We start from the raw sequence: 24,476 nt of genomic DNA, 5'->3' as shown, positions 1-24,476 counted from the left end.
TACAAAAGGTACGCTCAATAAATGAATCGGTACTGCGATTGAATCGGTACTACGAAATGAACATATTAATAGAATGAGTCAATCCACGCTGGAGAGCAGCGTGGTTACGTACGGAGCCATCTATAATCTATCACTTAAAGGGTAAAAAAGTGGAAATTGTCATCAAAAACGAGAAAAATGAAGACCCTAAAAATACAAGATTTTTACTGCTAGCTTCGGGCGGTAAGTGAAAAAACATCGAGTGCACGATCAATTTGATGTTGCATGCTGAGTTTTTTTTTGCAAATTTAGAGCTTTCTAACTCGGAGAAGGGAAAACTTGACTCCAGAACTAAGCAGCGACTCGTGTGTAGCAAAACGCCGCATAGGATCAGAAATGATTCAATAATTTCAGATCTGCTCGATGAATATCTAGCACTACGGACAAAAACTTAACTAAATTTGTATCGTCTAATTAAGTTGAGCTAACACGTAGAGTGTTGCATAATAGAGAGCTTGCCAATGACGACTTTCTCCGCCATGATCTCTGGCCAGGATCGGGCGAAAGGTGAAAGTAAGAGTTCAAGTTCCCGTAACGCTAGTTCCCCGAGTTCAAGTTCCCGTAATGCAAGTTCCCAGAGGTCAAGTTCCCGTAATGCAAGTTCCCAGAGGTCAAGTTCCCGTAATGCAAGTTCCCAGAGTTCAAGTTCCCGTAATGCAAGTTCCCAGAGGTCAAGTTCCCGTAATGCAAGTTCCCAGAGGTCAAGTTCCCGTAATGCAAGTTCCCAGAGGTCAAGTTCCCGTAATGCAAGTTCCCAGAGGTCAAGTTCCAGTAACACAAGTTCTCATTGGTCAAGTTCTCGAAAGAGACGAAAGCTCTAAATACTTTAATACTTTCACAGCAGAAGAGTCGGTTATATTTGACATATTATAGCGTACCTACGTAAACTAACATTTTAATGAAAAGTATGAAATTTTTCACGAAGTGAAACAAGTCATCACAACAACGTGTTTAACACGATACTAAAGATATTCTCAACCCTCATTAAATTTTCTTAAATGTTCTCATGTTGAACTTGATATCCATCAAATTCAAATCATATCTCACTAAACGAGGTTTGACTCGTACGTAATGAGAATCATACGCTAATGCCTATCATTGCGACAGTAAAAAGAACTCTCAGGCTGGAATATTTCCCTTTGTCAACGAGCTTTGTTGCAAAACTATGCCAAACAACGACGCACGAACAATCATCGATTGCTACAGGACTGGCTTGCCTAAAACTTCGACGCGTTGAAAGACGCCGGCTAGCCTGGCATACAGAAAACCTGTAGTGCAGAAGCAGTCGCGCTTAACTCAAACTAATTTGTACAATATCATCATGAACATCATGTGGTCGAATAACATTGATTCGTTAATTTCTTCTAGTATGGGCAGCGATATAGATTAAACTAGATCTATAATAATTCATGTTACCATAGATCTAATGAAGAAAGGTCGAGCTTCTAAACAGTAGCTCATACGCGCCCAGTAACACCAAGTTAACAAGCGTTCATCATGCGCCGTTGGCTCTCAACGTCCATCTATGTGACCATACCAACGTCAATGCCGCATAAGTCGCCACAGCAGCTACGTCGCCAGCATTCAATAAAAACGATCTATTTTCTAAACAGAACTGAACAACGACTTTCTAGTGTTTTGGAAACAGCTCTGTATATAGTTATTCTGTTGTAGTGTAATCTTACAAATCTTAGTTGTGTCCAGCATTATCGGTTTGTATTGACGTGTGACGAGTATATGCAGAGCGGCGACCCGTGTATCATTGACAGTAATTACGTATTGATGTATGCTAAGGAAATCGATGTATGATCAACGCATGATGCAGTGGAACGTGAGCGTGTTTGGCTGCTACTATATCTACATAAAGTTGTCAACCTTTTTCTAAATTAATTCCTGCAAATACGTTCGTAAACAAAAAAGTTATCTACAGAAAATATTGTTTGCTTTAAAAAAAACTATGTTGAACACCAATACTACTACCTCCAAGTAAAAAAAGGGCTATGCTAGTAAAATAATACCATAAATCATTTTATTTATTGTTGTATCTCTTCATTTATACATCATGCTGAACACACCATACATTGTTTATAAGTTGCACGAAGGATTTACAATTCATGAATCACGATTCATATGAAAATATACAAATGACAATATGACATGGAAGAGAACGTAACACGGAGGTAATAATTAATTCATTTTTGAAAGTCAGTACAAAGAAATAGGATTATCATGACTCACGATTGCTAAAGCAAAGTGCTAAAGGTTTACATATAGGATAATAGGATAAGTCCTAGACAGCTTCATGACGAGATAAAACGAGCGACAACATTTTATTTCGTATTCGTTTCACTGATTTGTTTGGACCTCAAAAACTATATTATATGAAAGATCTTTTTCTCAATGATTTAATTCAGAACAGATATAGTTTTGTTCCAATTCCTTCTGTGAATTTCGATTTGAAATCTAAGTTGACCCAACCGTTTTGCCAGTTCTAGATAGAACGGTCCCGGTGATTATGTGATGGTTAACATGAATATGATCGGCTCTGTCAGCTAGATGATAAAATGAGTTCAAATTTGCTCACACTTCACAGTTGTAAAAAAACTCGAATTTATGGCGTTGCAGCTTTCAATATTAGTATAATCATAATTCAATACATGAAGCTAAGTCACAATTTTCCTTGAAGTACCGTTGCGTTAGCTGACATTCGACTTCTGTTAGTCTATGATTTCACTGAGCCAACAACTGAACAACCAAAACAGTAACAACGCAGACTCGCAGAGGGTACGTCTGCATTACATAATGATATAACACTTCTTCCTAGGAACAGAAATCTTCAACCTTTTCCAAATTTAACAATTAATACACGCATATTGTTAAGCAAGAGCTACGATAAGATCATAAAGCAACGTGACATCGTATGGAAAAGTTTTCTTCGATTGCAAGACCAGAAATGGTTATGAACGGAAATTAGTAGCAGCAGACGATTTAATCACTCTATTCCTATGGCAATTTTCACAAAGCTTCGTTCTACACAGTTTTCAGTTTCTGCCCAAGTCGATATTACCATAATTTGTTGCACAGTGAACGACAAGTTTCGTAGTAATGGCAGTCACGGTTCTGCAGACGCGAGGGTAAACATTTTCTCCGAGATGTGACACAACCACCCACACTGAAGGCTGACACTGCACTGAATGACAGATTGAGAGCAGTGTTGCCAGGTTTTTTCTTGGCGAGAATACCAGATTGCCTAGCTCAAAATACCAGAAATATACCAGAAATTCTATCGTTCAAAAACAGACTAATACCTCCAAATTTAATAAATCTATTCGTCAGAAACGTTGGTTAGAAAAAAATATCTTATGTACTGTGCAGTTATCTGGCTTGACGATAATTAGCCAAATTGAACACGTTATATATTTTTCCCCTCTGTTTATTTGGAACATTTTGACACTTTTCTTTTCCTGTGTTAGATTACATTGACACTTTTTCCTCTTCGCTCAACATGAGCAAGCCACGGAAACAGGTCATCTTCATTTTGCTTATTTTCGTACATGCTTGCATATTGCACTAATCTAACATTTCGGGTGTGGCCACTTGCTGCGGTTGAGCAGATAGCTTTTGGTCCGAATAAGGGACGCCAGTACCGTAGTTGAAATTTTATTCCGTTGCTTGTTTTTCACAGAGGTGACTTGTGAAAACACTTGCACCACGAATGCTTTGGAGACAGATCAAAGTAGACAAGTGATGCAGTAGGCAGCCAGTTCTATGAATGGATGATAATTGTCAAGATCAGTGAAATATTGAATGGTACCCCAGAATTCAAGCGGCACTCCAATAAGTGGCACTCTAGAATTCAAAACCACCAAACAAAAATGGTGGAGCTAGCGTCGCAGAGATCGGTTCGACATCCTCACTCGTCCTAGGCCATATCATCAGTTCATCACTGATCAGTAATCAATCGAGGATCATCACTCTCATGCTCATATTGCACTAAGCACTTTTGTTATTGGGGTTATTTTATCAAGCGGTAAACTTGCGGTTCCAAAAATGGCGGCAAACCTCTAGTCGCGCCACTCTGATGGTAATCTATATAATCCACGCCTACGTTGGAGGAAATTCAAACTTCAGAGGTGGAACTTAATGCAGTAAATTTGCAGTAAGTCAGAAAATACCAGATTTAGGCAAATATACCAGATCTAAAATGTTCATACCAGACACCTTCTGAAAATACCAGATTTGTGAAATCTGGTATAGAAATATACCATCTGGCAACGCTGATTGAGAGTTGAGACGAGAGTTGCAGCGTTTTTAACTTTTTTCTCGTCGAGTATACCAGATTGCCAAGCGAAACATACCAGAAATATACCAACAAATTTTCTTGTCAATAACAGATTAATATATCCGAATTTAATGAATTTATTCGTCAGAAAAGTTGGTTTGAACAAGGAAAGTCATTTGTTTCCTTTTCACACTGCTTGGCTCGACATGAAATTAGTAAAATTGAACATATTTCACTTTTTTCCCTTTGTTTCATATAACATTCTGCCACTTTCTCTAAGTAACATGGCCTACTGCTTGCCTAGGAGAAATTCTAACATCAGATGTGAACTATTTGCAATTAATTTACATAATTTTAAAGGACATGTTACTACTGGGATTTAACTGCCATTTTTGTTATCAATTCCTACCTGTTTTATTTGACTGGAACATTTGCTAGCATATTATAGTGTATCATACATACAAATTCTGTTGACTCATTCCTCTATAAGGTTATTTTCATACCTATTTTTTATAGTTTACTATCACAATATCCTAAATGGCTTACGATCAAAGTTTTCTATTGGGCATTTCTAAGCTTAACTATTAATGTATTTTACTTTAAAATTTGTAAAACAAACTCTCTATAATACGTACCATATGCTGTTAAAACTGCAGCTCGCTAAAAGTACCACTCAGTTATGCTTTATTGCAAAGGATTTTGATGATACGTCTTAGTTTAATCCAATTCAGCAAGGAAATAAGGGAAAATTCGAAATGAAAAAGAAAAAAATTCAGTCATGCCAGTGTGCTTAGATTTCAAAATTGACTTAGTTTCCTCCCGTGGACCGCCGATAGAGGCTCAGTTCGGCAATAGTTTGGACGTATAATTTCCGCAAAAAGCGGATTTTATAACAAAATTTCTCAAATGACAACTAAAAACACAAAAACACGATATTTTGCTCGATGAACAAGTGAAATTGAGCAAATATTGTGTTTATTCCAGTCAGACTCTTGAAGTTTCTGAACATACCAGAAATATACCAGATTTTAGCCTAATCAAAATATCCATACCAGACACCTAAATGTGAAATCTGGTTTGAAAATATACCAGTTGGCAACGCTGTTAAGTTGCCAGTTGCCGCCGGCTTTAGCAGTCGGTTTTAATTGAATTTTCGAACCTATTCTAAATTATATGTGTTCAGCACAGTGAAGGATGATTATTCACAAAGTACTTAGGTTAGTCGGATAATATAGTTTTTTTCATGGAAAATCCATCCTCCACACATTTTCACGAGGATATAAAATCGTCAATGCATATTGATATATTCAGATATTAACAACACGTGTCGAATTCAAAAGCGAAAATTCTTCTCAAATAAATTGTTACTCAAGAGATAAGATAAAGTTGTCTGCTCACAATATTCAATTGCACGATACAGCATAAGATTTCTAGTCAGGTCTTTACATGGTAAGCGTTTCCTCCTTTTTGTACGGCCGAAATTCTTGCCAGATAATCATATTTTTATACATTACTTTCGTGACGGTGGTTCAAGGCTTTTCGCAACGCGACAAGTAAATCCCCATAATTACTTGGCATGCCGTAGGGCGTAGACGATAAATTATTATATTTCGTTCCTATATTCGACTGGATATGAGCTTCCATGTACGCACAAATGTAATCTAATTCTTTCTTCGGCTCAGCCGCAGCTTATCTGAAGATTATTCGTTAAAAAACATTGCCTCAATTGTCTCATTTTTTAAAATCAAGTCAGCAACCGAACTTCAGTGATGTTATCTTCGAACGTTATAAATGTAACAAGTTCGCTATGCACATTGCACAATGTCAGTTAAAAAAAAGACCTATCATCCTTCATTATAAATGTAACAAGTTCACTATGTACAGTGTCATGGCCGGCGGAAGGTGCACATTATATGCTAGCCTGATATCGTCATGACACACCACCATGAGTTTAAGTGCACGTGCACTTAAACTGAGTATTTCCGTTAGAGGTTTCCTAAGCATCTCCTAGGTTGTTATCGCTTATACAGTGATTTTAATACGTAGGTGCATATTTAATTTATTGTAATACATAATACATTTCCTTGGCATTTTCTCGATAATCTTTTTCATATGACCGATTCAGTAATTTTTGCATTTTTAGCTTGTGCTATAATTGTCATATTTAAATTGTTTAAAAAATTAGGTTTAAAAAATTATTCACCTAGATAGCTTGTTATATGAAATATGTCGTGCCTAATATTAAGAGAGATATAATGTGGATTTAAAAACACCATCCACTTTAGTTACACATGCTGCTGTCCAATAACAAAGAAAGTGCTTATTGCCCTGAGAATTCGAATCCTGAAATAAATACGCATTAATAGTCAATACTACACAGTTCATCAGGACTTCACAGTCCATAAAGAACAATTTCAAACGACCTTGTTTCCATCAGATGCGTATTTATTCTGATCACATTTTTTATGTTTTGCAAAATTGACCACGAAGCTCATGAAATTTTTTCCTGATACATTATGCACTAATTTGACATTTCTGAAACACTGTCAAAGTACTGGCTATATTAGTGATGCAAGTCACGCAGTCTATGCCGAGTAAAACCTGGTGAGAATATCTTCGGGGTCAAGGACCTGAGAGCCTGTCCCTGCAGGGCGCAATGTTTCAAAGCCAAATGAAAGAGAATGATATACTCAGTGAAATGAGCGAGATTTTGTCCAAAATGTTGGCCCCGTGTGGGTCATCTCGACTCAGTTCGTAACGATTAAAGGCGTATCAGTGCAACGTGCAGAAAATGTGTCATAATTTTAATAATATATATAACCCCTCAAGTTTTTTATGTGTGTTAATATTCATCAGTTGCGTGATGTCGCTGGCTATAAATACTCGTCCAGAGCTGGGCCAATTTCTTTCAATGTCTTACTGATATGAAGATTTATTTGAATAAGATTATTCATTTGTGAAAAGTGGACCAAGGCTTGCATACGCCTGCCCCAGCAAGTGTGCGTGCAACTCATCCAACAAAGACGCGTGACTCACGCCCAGCTGAGTGCATCTGCACCGACACAGGCGCGGCATTGAATTCAATAGACAAACATAATATCAAATCGGTGAGTTCTGCGTGTTTGTTACTTACTTTTCTGTAGAAGTGCAAATATATACAGGGTGACACAAAAAAAACAGAGCTCATAAAAAGTTGAATAATTTCCACAATACTCAAGTAATCCTGTTATTTGTTTCAGATTCATTAAGAAGACGGATTGATCTAAGAGTCTACCACGTGTGAGCTTCGAGATGCCTTGGACTACAGAGCAAAAGACATTTGTCTGCCTGCAGCGCCGGGGCGCGCATCTGGAACATATCTTTGAGCGGCTGTAGAACAAAGAGTTTTTGTGGTATAGAATTGAGATTTTGCAGATGTTGGCTACATAGGTTGTACATAATTCCATAGAATTTTTGTTTCAAACTGAATAAAATTTCAGGAGTTATAAGACTTTTAGTGAGCTCTGTTTTTTTTGTGTCACCCTGTATATGTTTGGTTCTGGTTATGCTAGGAGTGCTAATATCTAAATGTTTGCTTCTGGTTATGCTATGCGTGCTAATATATAACCTATTGACCTTTCCTTTTTATAGGCGTGCTAAAATATAACCTGATGATAAACATCGATAGTCAATGACACATGCGGCTCTCCTTCACTTATGTTACCGTCCTCATGAATAAACGGTTTACCATAAGTTGAAATTTGCTTGAAATCCTCCTGGTAATAATTATATCTATTTTGAAATATATAGCTCTACCAAAAACAGATATATAAATTTTTAAGCAGTATCACATAATTTTCTTGAAGTTAAGTGCATTGCATGGTTACCCGGGTGCCATTGACGGATTTCCCATGTTAATTAACATTATTCAATAAATAAAATATAATTATTTAATTAGGTAATTATGGTTAGGCGAAGTACACTTGCAAAGTTTCGTTCTCGAACAATAATGAGCAGAAAAATCACGAGTTGTAACTATTTTTTTTAATCTCATCAATTCAGAAGGAAGAATTAAAATTTGAAATTTAACTATCGAACATCAACGTAGATATGTGCACATGTAGAGGATGCGACTCACACTGAAGTGTGTCACTAGAAGAAAGTGGGTCACTATTAAGACAATATGACCTATGCATTTTTCTCTGTGTGTACAAAAAGTATGCTATTTTTGTATAAAAACTAAAACTCCTCATAAGGTTGAATTTTACGAAGAAGAACAGCCGGATATGAATATGTGATTTTATATTCTATTTTCTCGCTCAACAATATCTTTTCAAAATTTGACGGCGAGAGGAGTTAAAAATACAAAATAATTAATAGCGGTGATTTCTGACATTAAGTTATGTCAAAAAGTTTTAATCTCGCCATGCATGTGAAATTTGACTCATGTTCATTAACACTAGAAGCACCGCAGTTGTGCAACACCTAGAAACACTGCTTGAAGTCATTTTGACCTCGTGCGTTAAAAATGGTTAAATAAGTCTTTTTTTTCCGGAAACCCATTAGATGAATAAAATACAATGTTAATTGCTAATTTCACCGTGATAAAATTTAGAATTATACAAAAAACCAGTTTGTAGTAGTTAAATAAGTACCTGTCACACAAATGTGTATAAAACTCAATGGTGACATAATGACTGGTAATTCCTTTGATTATTTCAATTCAATTATACAAAATACTTGTAGTATCATTCAACTATGTATAATAATGACTTGTAGCACAATAATGTTATTATTATTACACCTTACAAATTTTACAAGTTATTATCTCTTTCTTGGTGGCGATACATTTCCCACTTATGGGACGTTTGCAATTGTTACAGTATTTGCTTGTCTTTGCACATTTCACAGCACAGTTCTGTCACTCGGTTGATACTAGAGGTTGTAATTCTTTTTCTGCATCAACATTGTTGTCGAATGAATATTTTTTGCAGTACCTATCTGGTGTTAAGATTTTGTGAAGTTCTTCTATGAGCATCAGCAAAAATGTTGCGCCTGTTCACTCTAGTTCCAAGTACTTGATTATAAACAATAACAGCATTTATTACAGCAAAGTCCAGAACATTATAAAACACTTGCAGCGGCCACCGTCTTGATGGGACTTTGCATGAATAATGACGTGCCTTCTGGTCTAGGACATCGAAACTAGGAGTTTTCTTACGGTTGTCAGAGCAAAATACTGAGTTAGGAAGATTACTGAGCAAAAGAACATTCTTTGAAGTTCATGCCTGATATACCGTTAGAGTTGTATTTCTGCTTCGCAATATCATTGTCGAATGGTTAATAGCTGGTGGAATTTTGGAATTTTTCTCCTATTTTTGTTGATTGTTCCTACTATACTAGTTTTATCAGCTTCTGTTTTCTCCACTAGTTTGAGTGATGTGAAGAAGTTGCCAGTGATCACGTTTTGTCCTTTCAATATGTAAGGATCCATGAGTTTTAAAACATCATGCTCGGAGAGGGAGATGCCTTCAGGACGGTGAACATCCTTCCCTAAGTAAGGAAATCTATTCAATAAATACCCAGACTTGCCGCCAGCTGCTAACCAAAATTTGATTCCAAATTTGTCGGGTTTACTGGCAATGTATTGTGTGAATGGATATCTGGCCTTCGGTGGAAAGAGTTGATCAGATATTGTGAAGTTTTTATCCGGAATATAGCAAGCCTTGCAGTTTTTTACAAATTGGTTCCAAATAGGGTGTGCCGTATGCAATACAAAATTTATCAGTTTAAGTCTCTCTGTTCGTGTGGTACGAGGCGAAGAAGAGTACTATTCGTTCAAACCTGCTTGTTGCGGGTTATTCAGTGCTTTTCAGCGCTACTGTTGTCTAAGGCAGGATTAATTGAATACGAGAACTAAGCTCTAAAAAATTCGTTCCTGATTTAAGTTCGGCCTGTACTCCGCAGCTGACAGATGACGAATGGTTACTTGGTTACTTGGTTAAGATGAGGCGCGTCAGATGACGAATGAACGAAAAGGTTTCGCAAGACCACAGAATTAAGCTACTATCCTAGACAAAATGACCTCATGGTGCATGGAGGTATAGCACTAATTTTTACTGAACACATTGGATGTAGAAAATTGTTATTACGTAATTATATATATATACTGATGAAAGAAAAGTCATAAAATTTCATGGAAATCAAATGAACCGTTTGCTTTTTATGCTTATTTTAAAATGTGACATAAGGTCATTTTGACCTCACGGTGCTCCTAGTGCTAACAGCTTTTTGTTGTAACTGTTACTGCGTTTTGAATTAATCGCAAATATTGTTGCTGGTAAAGTGCCCAGATATATGCGACCTGATAAGTGTAGAACATTGAGCCAATATTTACTTACAATATTTTACGGGAGCAGACAGAGTTTGATCTACGAATGAAGATTGGTAGAAGAAATCTGGTGAATGTCAATTGTCGGGGACTCGTCTGATGAAAGTGATGTCGCACCTCCCCTAAATTCATTCCATACCTTCGAAAAAGTGTTCATAGGTAGATAAAAAAAGGAAAAAATACAATAAAAGGGCTTCATTATATATCCTACATTTTTCATTTATATTATATGTGAGAATTCTTAAACATATGTGTACAATCTGTCTGCAGTAAGAATTAGATATACGGTACTGAAATTGTCTCACTAAAAATAAATTTAACATTTTTAAAGAATGTAAGCAATAAAATCTTCAAATCCATCATATCGTCAATCATCCTAGTAAGAGGGTTGATTAGTTTCTAAAATACTTAAGCATTATGAAAAAATCTAAAACTTTATTACAAGGCACTCGGATCATTTCATTCGCAACACCGAACTTACGTAGTATGTAGTATGCCAGTAATTGCAGTAAATTGATACTGATGCATATCGTTTATTTAGCCGTGTTTTAATTCGGAAAACCAATCTGAGTATTTTATTCAAGACGAGGTCCAATGTCTCCATGTTACAATCACGCAGCATTCACGTAACTCTGTGTTGACCAACAGCATTGAAATCGTTGATAAGTGGAATAATAGAACATTGGAAATGATTTTGGATCGTCGTTCATTCTACCACTGAATCTCAACGCTGAATTTTAAAAGAGTATCCCTATTAAATATTTTCTATGAGAATCATGAGAAAGAGAATCCAGTTCATCGTGTTTATGCAGCGCTGTTAGCGTTGTCGCGCTAAGTGACTCGGTTACACAACCTGTGAATTTCGAGAATAATGGACGCTGATGATGTTGTTAGGTGTATGTTAAAATAAATAGGATATAAACATTTCTCCTGCACAATAGTTAAGCCTTGGAAATAAATAATCATTGTTCGTATTACTCGTACCATATTTTCGAGGTGTGGATTTGTTCTTCCCGGGAAATAGATAAATTCACTTGATGGGTTGGTATTTTTCTGGGCTATTATAATATTAGTAGCGCTTTATCAATTTATTATTTATTCTTTCGTCGTCAATATAGGAATGACAGGCATTTTTAAAATACGAGAGATAAAATACACGAGATAAAATTTACACTCATTATTGATGGAATGATGTCACTATTCTAATTACTTTCTCAGAGCACAAAATTAACCCCAACATATGAGAAACAAACGGATAATAATTTCTACGTCATCTTCCTTAGATTCAAGTACAAGAATTGTCATAAAAAAGTAATGCTGCCTTCAAATTGAATGAAGTCAACCGTTTACTTTGCCTTTCGCAATCGTATGTGCGAATCTCTTGGTGGTATTGTTGATTTTATATGAAGTAGATATTCATGTGAGAACTGAAGTTTCTCATATTCTCACTTGCCATGCGGCTAAACGCTAGACGCTACCAGCTTGAATGAAGCCTAGAACCAATTGCTACACTCGCTCTCTTAGTCTCTCTGTTATTTTCATCAAACTGCTACATGAAAACGGTTGGGAATGTATGAGCTCTGACGCTAAAATACATAAAAAAAGTAATTGAGCATTACAACTTTATCTACATTGGATTTTATCTTGACTAAAAATGTTAACTGACTTACAAATCACAAATGGCGCTATCTGGCAGCTCTGGTATAAGTCAGCTGCAGTTATGCGGCGCTGTTGCCGTGGTGTCCTCAAGTGTCGGTTAAGTTGACACCTTCTGGCCGCCACACCAACCAACATTTTCTCACGACAGACGACGCACACTACTTTGCCTGGATGCCTGCCTGCCTAACCAATAAAACTACAACCGACGTATTAATTACTGTATCAGGTTTAAAAAGTACAAGCATGTATCAAGTTTTTTTTTTACAGAAATAATATGCAGAAAAGAAGACTAAGCTTTTTGACCTTTGAAAGCCGTTTTCATAAAGAAAATTTTAATCACTCACTAACATGATCTGCGAAATTCTAGAAAAACGGCAGACACTCTACGGACGATAAAAACAAACAAGTAAATTTATATAATAATTCTAATTGAATACTAGCACATATATGCATCAAGCTTCAAAGTTGATTTTTTGATGTAATTTCTTTAGTGCAACTGAATGTGGCCTTTACTTGGAATTTTCCTAATCATAAATTGTAACTATACTCAAGCCTGCTCTATCAATAAAATCACCTTCAGGCACATATTTTGTTCCAACTTTGAAAATTGATGCCAAGAAGCAAAACCCCGGTCAAAAAAGTTTCATAAATCTAAATACATTAAATTTTTAAAGACTTTAAAGACTGAATCAGGTAAAAGGGGTGCATTTGGGAGTGGGTGCTGATCGTCGGCAGTGATGAGGCGCTGTTGACGCTGAACTGCAGGTGGCGCACGTGTACCACCAGGGAAAACGGTTTGGCTCAGTGAAAAAATAAGATCCACTCACTAACTTTACAACATGACGACTGATTGGTTAATACAAAGCTAAAAACATAACAAAGTTATTCTAATAAATTATACACAAACCTAATTAATAGTGATGTTTTGAATATGAATGGCCAATTTTTACAATTTGACAACCATACTTTTTTACAGTACATACTATAATAAAGTAACGGTGTCTGGCATACATCTGCAGCTTGCGAATGTGCAAGTCAAATTTTAAGAAAATTTCAGGCTTTGCGATGAATAATTTTGCATGATATTCAAGCATTCAAACTTTGAACACGTTTCTGGCGTACCAGGTACAAATGATTTCGACTAATTTCAGAATAAAAAAAATGTTAATAATTAATAACCTTAAACTATCTAAAAAATTACCTAGGAGATAATATCGACTTATAGTGTTAACCTCCATTATACCCATACTATCCACACATAGTGATGATAGCTTCCTTCAGTTTTAACTTCAGATGACACGTGTTCACTCAGCTTAGTTTCTTGCCCGTGATTTTTCTTGTCTAGAAACTGCGGAAGAAAACCGAAATCTTCGAAGTTGATTGCTAGAACATTTAAATGTAATTATTTTAAGGTGATTCTGTCCAGTCAAACGAAAACCTCCAAACGGTGAGTGACTTATTTAAGCCTTGAATAAAAATAACATTTTAGGACATGACATGGGATTATATTAATTTCTAAAACATTTTTTAAGTCGTCCTCGCCGGCGATCAGAATCAGCTGTCGGAGAATGATGCAGTGTCTGGCAACAGCAACTCATAACAAAGGGTTACGATGTGGTTTGCATTGACAAACATTCCGTTTCTGCGAAAGAAATTTCATTTAATTTAAAGTGTGAAAGAGAAGTTGTCTTGATTTAGGCTTTATATTTTTTTAAACTCAGTTGTCGTTTAGAAACAGGCTGCCACAAACGCTCAATAATAATTAGATTGGTTTAGATGTAAAAGGGCATTTATCTCTCATTGAAGCTTAGAGCATCAAAATAAGTAAATAAGAGATTCTCGATAAAATTTCATCTATTCCAAATAAGAAACGTAAATATCGTTAGAGTCTCAGACGATACATTTTATAGTGCGGCAGACCGAACTCTTTCTGTTAAGTAACATTCCTGAATAATTCATGAATCATTTTGTCAAATATCTTGCCAGTAGAATAAATTAACATACATAAGTAAACTATCTCCAAAGCACTCAAACTCTTTCTCATGGCCATTTTATTCTAGCCTAGACAGAGAACTCGTGAATTGAGTGCGCAATGTTCCCAAAACCGTAGCATTAGACAGCTATTCTTTCTTACAATCGGCGGAGGTCCGTTGTGTCCACCAGACATGCTTGGAACATTGCGTCAACAATCTATACTCTGGTATTCGTTTGAACTGTGGGCACTGCTTCGACTTCCTTTTTCCTGTGTCCGCTTCATAGAGCTAATTTGATCATTATTGGAGCGTGAAAAAACTCTCATCTGTTGATCTATTATTTTTTATGTATTCGTATTACCAGTATGGGACGTATCGTCGCGGGTTCAGTTCCCTGCCATCGACCACAACATTTTTATTCCTGTGGCGAGGGCGCGAGACCTTGATCAGTGAAGTTGATGCTCTTACCAGAGTTACGTTGTTTGAAAAACCAAAAACATATTGCGGACGATTACTAGAGAACATTCAAAACCTGAAATTCAACGAATGTTCTCTTTTATTCTGGGCAATTTAGTATTATTTTTCACAAGATACAAAGTGTAATTTTTTGTGATGGGAATTTTCCCACATGTGTGGGAGAGGTGTCCAAACCCTATTTTTCACTTATATAACTGTAGTTGATTTATCACGGTTTCTTGAACCGAAATAAGCTTTGATTGAGAGGTCTTATTGGCCTCATTTGCAACATTACCTGCTTTTAAAAATTATAATTATGTTTTGAAGCATCCATACATCTATCATGTACATATATTCATACTAATATATCAAATTCAAGTTCTACGTTTTCGATGTGACTTTATCCTGCCGTTCTGTATCCTTCTACTATACTTCGTACAAAGTTTACCTATCCTCGAGCTAAGTTAGAAAAATAGAATTGGTTAATCCACTGTAATTCAGAATCGGATTTTTAAAAGGGAAAACATGAGATACTCCTCAAAATTGAAGTGATGACTTCAAAGAAAACGTCTTTTTCACTCGTAGTCTATTACAATTCATTTGCGAACTCCTGGATTCAGCTGCATATGATTGTTTCCTGGCATGAGTTTGCCTGGAAGGAGAAAGGATTTATATTGGGTACAAGAAAAGTACTATCAACTGATTTAATACCTAATGAATACTTTTTAGATCACTGAAGAGTTACAAACAATGTAAAAATGTAAATTCCACCATGATCTGAATGGAACAAAGGGAGAGTATCACGCAGATTTTTGCATGCTGAAAAAAAAAACTCTCCGCTGTGAAATTACATCCACGCAATGGAAGAATTTTTGTGCGATACAAAATTAGTTATAAATGCAAATTAAAATCAATCGAAGGCAAGGAAATTTTATTTGGAAATAAAGTAATGCTTATCGCGAATATATTTATATATTCTGCTATGACATCTGACGAAACTGATTAATAATACGCTGTAAATTCGCTCCTGATACTACGTTGCTGATAAAATTCAAGTAAAAACACATATACCTCTGTTGTTTGTGATGCCCTTCGTGCGCATTTTGCTTTATTCGTACAAACTATCCATAAGAACACGGATTCAATTTAAAAAAAAAAATACCGAAAATTATAATCATCGCGACGAAGAATTAGCAGATCGCTGTGTTCAACGTTCATCAATAACGTTCATTGGATAAAATACGACGATAGTTGCATGCTCTTTATTAAATGTGATTTCGGAGGCGATATTTTTGATTCATGATGACTTCTGGCTTGAGTTGTTTTGCATTTCTTAACTGTTAATTGCTACAAAATGGCAGTGGTATATTCGTAAAATGTTATTTAGTAAGATTTAACTTAAAAATACAGAGCAATGTAAGATTAAAAACCAAAAGAAAACAGAAGTTCGCTAACTAAAAGAAAGGTTTAAAAATGAATATTTTGTCATGAACTGTTTGAACCGAGATCTCGTTACCATACAAATAGTCTATCGCAATAGTCTATCAAGTGCACAAAAAAGTGAGTCCGAATATGAATGTTTTTACGCTAAATCTAAAAGTGTTTTAGATTTTTTTCACTGGCTTGGCCTCTTGGTCACGGATGTCTTCACACAGATCGTCCATGTCAGCCACGTCCTCCTGTTGATCACAATAATATAATATATTAAATCATTAGTAGAGTCATAATATTATTGTTCTTGGATACCTATCGTTGATTTTATACAATTCAATTTATTCTTAAACAATGTTCATTACGACTTTCGTTACACGCTGAATGTTGAGTCGTAAGAGATTCCTTAACGATGATTGTATATAATCCTTTCACAAGATGTTTAAACATTTATAGCTGTTAATATAGTTAAACCAATCCTTATGAGATATGTAGTAAGAAATTTTGCCTAATTTAAGCGGATGTATTAAAAAAAACCTAATCACTAAGGAAACCTACACAGTCGTTTCTTCGTCAATTTTCACCTGCAAACTATATTAATTGTGTGATCAATGAGATGATTGCTGCGTTCTATCGACCCATAACACACTGTTGGAAACAAACGGTCTGTTTGGTGTTTTAGCGGCGGCCGCCTCGTGAATTAAAACCAATTTACCGTTTTTTTTACAAATTTTGTGAGAAGCCCAAACCACCATTGATGAATTTCACGGGACGCTCGGCAACTCAACCGCCAGTCAGACCGTTTTTTACAGTTTTTTCGGGACATTGCATACATATGCGTTGCGACTTTTTTATCAATATGATGAAAGCTGCACTTAGTCGACTCATACCATAGTTGAAGCTCTCTGATTTTGTTACCAGGAAGATGGAAACGATGCTTAAGAATCCTCCTAGATGAATGTGACCGACCTCATCGAGTTTTAGGCAGACGCCCCATTCCTTGAGAGTTATCTTGTGGTCGTCGTTAGGGTCACAAGAGTCCAGGAAGGGGGCGATGCAGTGCTCCAGGGTGAGGAGCGGGGCGCGCAGGGGGAATAGCTCGTGACGGGACACCACCCTGGGGATCAGCAGAGAATAATTATGTCTGATATCACTCTGGGGATCTAGAGACAATAATGTTGGGTCTTTCAAAAGAAAACAAATAAAAAATGGGTGGGTACTAGACACTGACTTGTCTTTAGGTGGTCCGTCGAGATCACACCACTTCCAGACGACAGCGTTACTCCACTTCTGAGTCTCGTCATCCTCGGCCTCGCGCTCGAGCTTCTCGTAGTGCGCCGACAGGATGTGGCGGTCGGCCATGTCACGCATCACGCTGAACAGCCACTCGCGCATGCGCCGCGGGAAGTCTGCTAGATCCTCTGGCTCACATTCCTGGGACATTTGGAATTGCATGAAACTATTTAACTAAATAACGTGAAGATATTTAATATTCATCGTCACGCATCACAGCAAACAGTCACTCGCGCATGCGCTGCGGGTCCGCTGGATCCTCTGACTCTCATTCCTGTGTGCATGGGACTTGTCGTGAAGGCACAAAATAGCGGATATTCCGACCGCGGTTATGGAAGTATTTAGGAAAATCAGACTGGAGATTACCATGGACTGACGTATTTTAGGTCTATTGGTTTTTATTATTTTAGGTCTCCAGTGTGGTCTGAAACTACTTCGTCCGAAACACATAATAAGGGTTATAGGTGGTGGACGCTGAACTAGCATTCTCCTCTGAAGTCTACTTCTTCTGAAACTCCGTTCATTTCATGAGTGAATGTGATAAGTGAAATCTATTTACTTCAATAGAAATTTGTCGAACGAGCGTGATCTATCCTTCTGTGCATATTAATGAACGCGGACGAGGAGAACCATGTTATATCACCACTCTGGGAATCAGGAGAGAATAATGTTCGGTCTTTCAAACATAAAAAAAAAATTATATTACATTGTGTCATTTGACGTCTTGGCTATGAAAACTCAGCGAATATCTTGGGTATTTGCTCCGAAATTTTTGTTCATAAATGCAAATTCAAAATGAAACATAAATTGTGAATTATTGGAATAATCGTCTATTTGAAACGGAGAAAATCAAAATTTTCATCGGCAACGGCCGATATTAGCCACCATGCATGTACCACTTAAAAAAGAATTTACATTGCGAACTTATGAAATAACGGTCTCTTTGGAAAAGAAGTGATCGAAATTTGCACCGACAACTGCAGGCACTTGACAGGATTTGCGCTTCAACAGGAAATCGGAATTATGAGCTGTAGGAATAACTTTTCATTTGTAACAGAAGTGGTCTCGTACCGGCAACTGCTGGCACTGGCCATAGTAGTCGATGTGAAGATGTTTGTACTTGTCGTCCTGACAGCCGGCGAGCCCGTCTTCGCACAGGCATCGCTGGCGGTGCAGGTCGCAGTCTGTCATCCATGTTTCATTGTGGTTACTGCACACCTGGCGGGGCAAACAAAGGTAACGCTCAGAGAAATGAGAGAGAATTGTCCGTAAAGCGATGCATTCGTCGCCCATGTGTGAGTCATCCTGACACAATTTGTCCTAGCATTTGGCATATCAGTGCTACTTGTGCTTTGCTATTTGGTCAATGGTTCATTGATCATGAATAGCATTATTACATGCATGCATGGTATGTTTTGGGTGGTTACTATCCTCCTTTTGAGGATAGTAACCTTCTAGATGTAAGTCCCCTTCATCCTCCTCCTGAGGTCAGTCTCCTACACAAAAGTCCCCTCAACCTTCTCCTGGGGTCGGCCGCATACATATAAGTCCCGCTCACCCTCCCCATGAGTCGGTCTCTTAACCGTAGGTCCCCTCACACTCTTCCTGAGGTAGGCCTCCTACACGTAAGTCCCCTCACTCTCCTCCTGGGGCCGGTCTCCTAAACACAAGCCCTCCTCACCCTTCTCCCGGGGTCGGTCTCATACACGCAAGTCCTTTCACCCTCCTCCTGAGGCCGGTCTACCGAGCACAAGCCCTCCTCACCCTCCTCCTGGGGTCGGTCTCCTCCTCGCAGGCGGTGACGCACTGGCAGGCGCCTTTGCCCGACATCGTCACGACGCAAGAACGGCCGGCGGGACATGGGACGCCCGCGCATGGGTCTTGGGGGGGAAGAAAGGCTTAATGTTGGTTATTGGAGCGGTACTTCGACTCATAGGTTTATTGAGACAATTTCTGCCAGCTAAATTATTAGCCTCCTTCTTCGCCTTTTGCCCTTACACTCAATAATATAAGACTAGGAGAACACCGATTCAAGAGGCCGGATGTACTGGGTGATCATGGTTATGATCTCTTTTAAATTTTTAAAGAAGACATGGTGAGCACTGGCTCCAGCTTGTCCAATCTTGATAATTTTAATCTCTTGAATATTTCGTTTTTGTAGTCATTCAAGTCACCAACAAAAACTCGGATGAAGAGTAAGATGAACAGCAGTACTGTTACATTAAGTTTATTGTGACAATTGCGCACGTCACTTGAGTCACTTCATTTCCACGATTCTGACCGAACATCAGCGTGTATTGATTTGTTTAATATTGTTATTATTAAAGAACGGCGAGCTACACTGAAATTTTCTGCGCTGAAAGTTTCATTATTTTTACAGACCTAAAAAATTTGACAATTTTTTAACGTCTGGTATACGTTACCTTCTTGGACGTCGATCTGATAGATTTTAGGGTCTTCCCGCTGCATGTCCTGGGCCTCTTCCTCTTCAGCATCGCCTTCTTCTTCGTCTTTTGCGGCGTCAATTATCTCATTTTCCAGCTAAAAAATATTATATACTTTTAACGGCATGCCCAAGGTTTAGTGTTGATATTTCATTTAACAAATAAGAAATACGTTAAGCTAAACTGTGCGAATTGAAGACAAATTTTCGTACTATTGCACGAAAAAATTCATTTTTTTCGTGAAAAAATTCAAAATTTTATTAATTCTGCTTATATTATCATAATATTTTTTCTATTATAATGCTGCTCGTTCTGTGCTGACCTATGAAAGTGAGCGTGTAGAATTATTTGCAATAGTTGCATAATATCTTCATATAAAATAACTCTAGTATAACACCAACCTCGGCTTCAAGCTCAAGAAGAGCATCCAGTTTCTTCTCGATCTCGCTGATTTTGTTGTGCTTTTTGTCGCTCTTCTGCTTCTGTGTGTGTTAAATCAAAGCTCAAATTAATGCAAGACGCTTTATAATTATCAATAGAAAAAACAACGACAAAAGGGTTATAACAGTTCCAATTTGTGGACGACGCAGAAAATATGTAAACTTCAAATGTTGAATTGTTGGAATAATTGAAATTAGAAAAGTTGATTCCCACTCAACAAATAAAGTGTCATAAAAATGTTTCATATTTTCGGCTGTCATAAAGGGCCTATTAATTGCCCATTAATTGTGTCTATTAATTAAGCGCACGTCGAATCCCTGGCCAAATTGTATTATTTTTATTGGCTGTTATGTTATTTTATACTATGGTATGTTATGTTACGTTATGTTATGTTACGTTATGTTATGTTATGTTATGGTATGTTATGTTAAGTTATATGATATGCTATTCCTTTTTAAGTTATGTTCATTATTTCACACAGGAAACACGTATCCTTGTAACATCAGTAAGCAGCAGGGTATGATGGCAGCCTCGCCTCATGGATGGTGCATATATAGCTCAGGAAAAAGATAGGCCTGCTCTGCAAATTATAGTGCGTACCCTCACACGATAATACAATGTGAGGGTTCAAAGTTCCGGATGTTATGTAGAAAGTAGACCGGAGAATAAATAGACGGATGTGGTACAAACATCTGATTGGTATTAGAAATTACTTCTTAAATTATTAGTATGCTTTAAATTATCTAAGAATCATTACTCAGCTTTTTCCTTGCCTATAAACTCGGAATTACATGTCATATTCTGACCTCATGTTTATACACGGCATTCACATCCTAATCCGAATTGAAATTTCGTTTCTTTGTAAGGTGCACAGAAGCCCGATTAGGCAAATAAATAAAAAGTGAGAGAACACTACTTCCTACTTTGCTATCAACTTGTTTTCCATTCCCAAATCGTAAAATCAAATTGTTTCGCATTCAAGCAAATATTTTTAATTAACTTTGCCAGAGTATATTTCTGTCGGTCATTTTCCTTCTGGTATTATAACTTTGATTTTTTTAAGCTACTCCTAAACTCCAGGAAAATGATGTTTAAAAATACGTTAATTGCGAGTTGATTTATTTTAGACTATAACGTTCAAATGAAGTTAATGCCGCGTCAGATGCATCGTGTGCTAGAGTTTCATTTCTCAAGCGAGCGCCTATAGCAGCGATGCCGCGGCGCCACATGACCTCAAGTTTGTTCGCTGTGTCAACATCGGTGACTTGCACCACACGTGTGAACAACTCTGAAGCAGCGGCTAATCAACGTCTATTGAATGAAACAACGCTTAATTCAACGTAAAATGTGGGGTGGATTTTGGCTCCACACTATAATAATTGTAATATCATTTAGTGGTACACCACAAAATGAAGCAACAAAGTTGGTAACAATATGGCTCCCCAATTGTTTCATTTTTAGGGATAGTGCAAAAAACTGATGCAATAAAGTTTATGGACCCTATTGCTCCACAAATAATCTTTTTAAGAGTACCGTTAATATTGACGCAACAAATCAAGTAAACTTAATTACCTCCGTCGCAGCTGCAGCAGCCACCAACAGCAGCACGACTACAAACCACTGCTGCTTCATTCTGCCCAGATACTGGCTGAAAAATTTAATGTTTATTAATAGCCTCTCTTTGAAACTTAAAGTTAATAAAAATTCCATAGGTACACATCTTAAAAATATTCTTCATATTATGTAATTATTAAGTGAACAGATACAAAAATATTTGGAATAACTTATTTGAGGAGCTGTTAACTTTTAAACCAAGAATATTACGAAATTGCCGAGATTCGTTCAGAACTCTTTCTATAAACTTGAGGTAATTTCACTATCGGTAAATGAACCGAAATAAATCGCTAGCTTAAAGTTTCTTGGCTTCAAATTACAGTTTTTAGATCGTCTAATTGAACATGTTTAACAGTTACGGTACTCAATAAAAAATAATATAATTACAGCTTTCGTTATTCTTGTTTTCCTCTGACTATAATTTTCACCGACTGTTATAATATGAACACTTTAGGGACCAATTTTCTTGCGAGTGCAAAATATCACACTGCATCCATACGTTGTTGAAATTTATTCATTGGAAAAATTTGACAGGCGACATATTTGTCCACCTGGTAAATACGTAGCTTGAAATTAAAGGCGAAATATTTGTGCAATTGGATGAATGAGTTTAATTCATAAATAAAAATGGCTTTTTGAAGGACGACATATATGTACAGCTGGGCTTAGAGGTTGAGCTACGCGCCCACAGTCTCCCGACACACAATCTGCGTGGGAGCCTCGAAGCTGTATAGCCTTTGCCAGTCATCGCGTCCGGTCTCTTGATTCGCACTGGCCATTTACGTGCGATTCATCAGTAATTTGTATGAAATTTTAGGCTAAGGTAGCGAGTTTTGGATAATCGCGCTTCATCAGGTTAAATGAATCTACTACGTATCATTCACTTGAATCCCCAATAGAATTGATGTAACGCCCAGAGCAGTATATGTATGTAATTTTTAAATACACATTAACAATTAAACTTATAATGACCAAGGATGAACAAGCGCCATGCATGTATTGAGGCCAGCACATGGTGAGGGACAGAGACTTCATTCATGCGCTGAGACCAAGAGGCGCCCTCACTGCCTCACTGCTATCCAACTGCCCTCACTGCTATCCAACTGCCCTCACTGCCTCACTGCTATCCAACTGCCCTCACTGCCTCACTGCTATCCAACTGCCCTCACTGCTACCCAACTGCCCTCACTGCCTCACTGCTATCCAACTGCCCTCACTGCCTCACTGCTATCCAACTGCCCTCACTGCCTCACTGCTATCCAACTGCTCTCACTGCTATATAACAACACTACCGTGCGTACACTGACAATGTCTACACTGAACTCTCATCTGCACAGAGAGTGCCGCTCGGTCTACACTGAGAAAATAAAACTTAAGAATTACTTTATTATTGCGTTTTGAGGGCGTATGAGACTACATTCAACGCCAAGACCAGAAATTCACATTTTATTGTCATAACTTGGTTATTTAGGAGACTATCATGTATAGATACAAAAATATACTTTGAAAGAGACTTAAGAACGTAGAAAAAATGTAATTATGACCAAATTAATAGCAAATATGAATGTATATCAAAATCTTGGTCCACGAGACACTCAAAAGTCTGAACCCCTTAGGGATACTACACAAGGCTCCTTCACGCTCTGTACATAAGGAGGGAAGGGCCGCCTGGTGACAAGGGTTCCTGCGCTATCTTATCCTTGTGCTTGTTAACTTTACCATCGTCCTGCTATTGCTCATATCTCCTGTCAAAATTTTTGTTTTTCTGACTATCTCACACATTCAGTATACACTATTTTGCAAGTGTCACAACGAAAAATTCACAGTTTTACAAACAAACACGAGAGCAAGAACGTAAAAGAGCGTTGCTCAAGAGCCGCGTAGGCTGACTGCGTCTCTTGCGGTTGAGCGCTCAGCAGTGACGAGCAAAGCGGGCACTGCGGCACCCACGCCCACACGCCCGGGCAGCGGGCAGGGCTGGGCCTGATGTTTACCACTTCTATCTGTTCAATTTATACAGCTCTATGCTGGATGATTTTATAATTATATATTATTACATGATGCTGTAAAATATGCTTATATAATTGTACGAATAATCGTGGGTTAACACCGAAACCTGGATGGAACAAATAGGTGAATCATCGTGAGTTTTGTGATCCTCGTAAATTCAGGAGGCAAGGCGAGTGATTTCAAATAATTTAATGTTGGGAAATTGTTAGGACGCCATGAAGTAAATTTGTATTGATATAATCTTTTATATAACCATCTATTGATATACTCCATCTTTTATATATAATCCATCATAAAACCATCTTTTTGATATAATCAATGATGAAGTTATTCCTTCATTGGCCATAAAAAATTTTGTAAGACCATTTTGGTAGTCGCAGTTGAAGTGTTAAGAAATATGACTTAGTGGACCCCCCCTCCACCACCAGCCACCCTCCCTAGCACCTCCACTAAGATTACCCTCA

General features: G+C 37.4%; 1 protein-coding gene across 1 annotated transcript; it reads right to left on the bottom strand.

Moving 5' to 3' along the window:
• Positions 1 to 15,726: 15,726 nt before the first annotated feature.
• LOC108678889 (SPARC) lies at positions 15,727 to 22,066 on the bottom strand. Its single transcript, XM_018167385.2, has 8 exons — positions 21,961 to 22,066; positions 20,349 to 20,429; positions 19,927 to 20,044; positions 19,268 to 19,383; positions 18,575 to 18,721; positions 17,442 to 17,644; positions 17,180 to 17,327; positions 15,727 to 16,458 (listed from the first exon to the last, which is right to left on the bottom strand). The coding sequence occupies exons 1-8, from the start codon at positions 22,018 to 22,020 to the stop codon at positions 16,384 to 16,386; spliced, it is 948 nt and encodes a 315-aa protein (XP_018022874.1). The 5' UTR covers positions 22,021 to 22,066; the 3' UTR covers positions 15,727 to 16,383.
• Between the last annotated feature and the right edge of the window lie 2,410 nt (positions 22,067 to 24,476).

The sequence above is a fragment of the Hyalella azteca genome, unplaced genomic scaffold (genome assembly GCF_000764305.2).
Source record: "Hyalella azteca isolate HAZT.00-mixed unplaced genomic scaffold, Hazt_2.0.2 contig11923, whole genome shotgun sequence".
In the NCBI taxonomy this organism is placed as follows: Eukaryota; Metazoa; Arthropoda; class Malacostraca; order Amphipoda; family Hyalellidae; genus Hyalella; species Hyalella azteca.
This window is presented reverse-complemented; position numbering and strand designations above follow the sequence as displayed.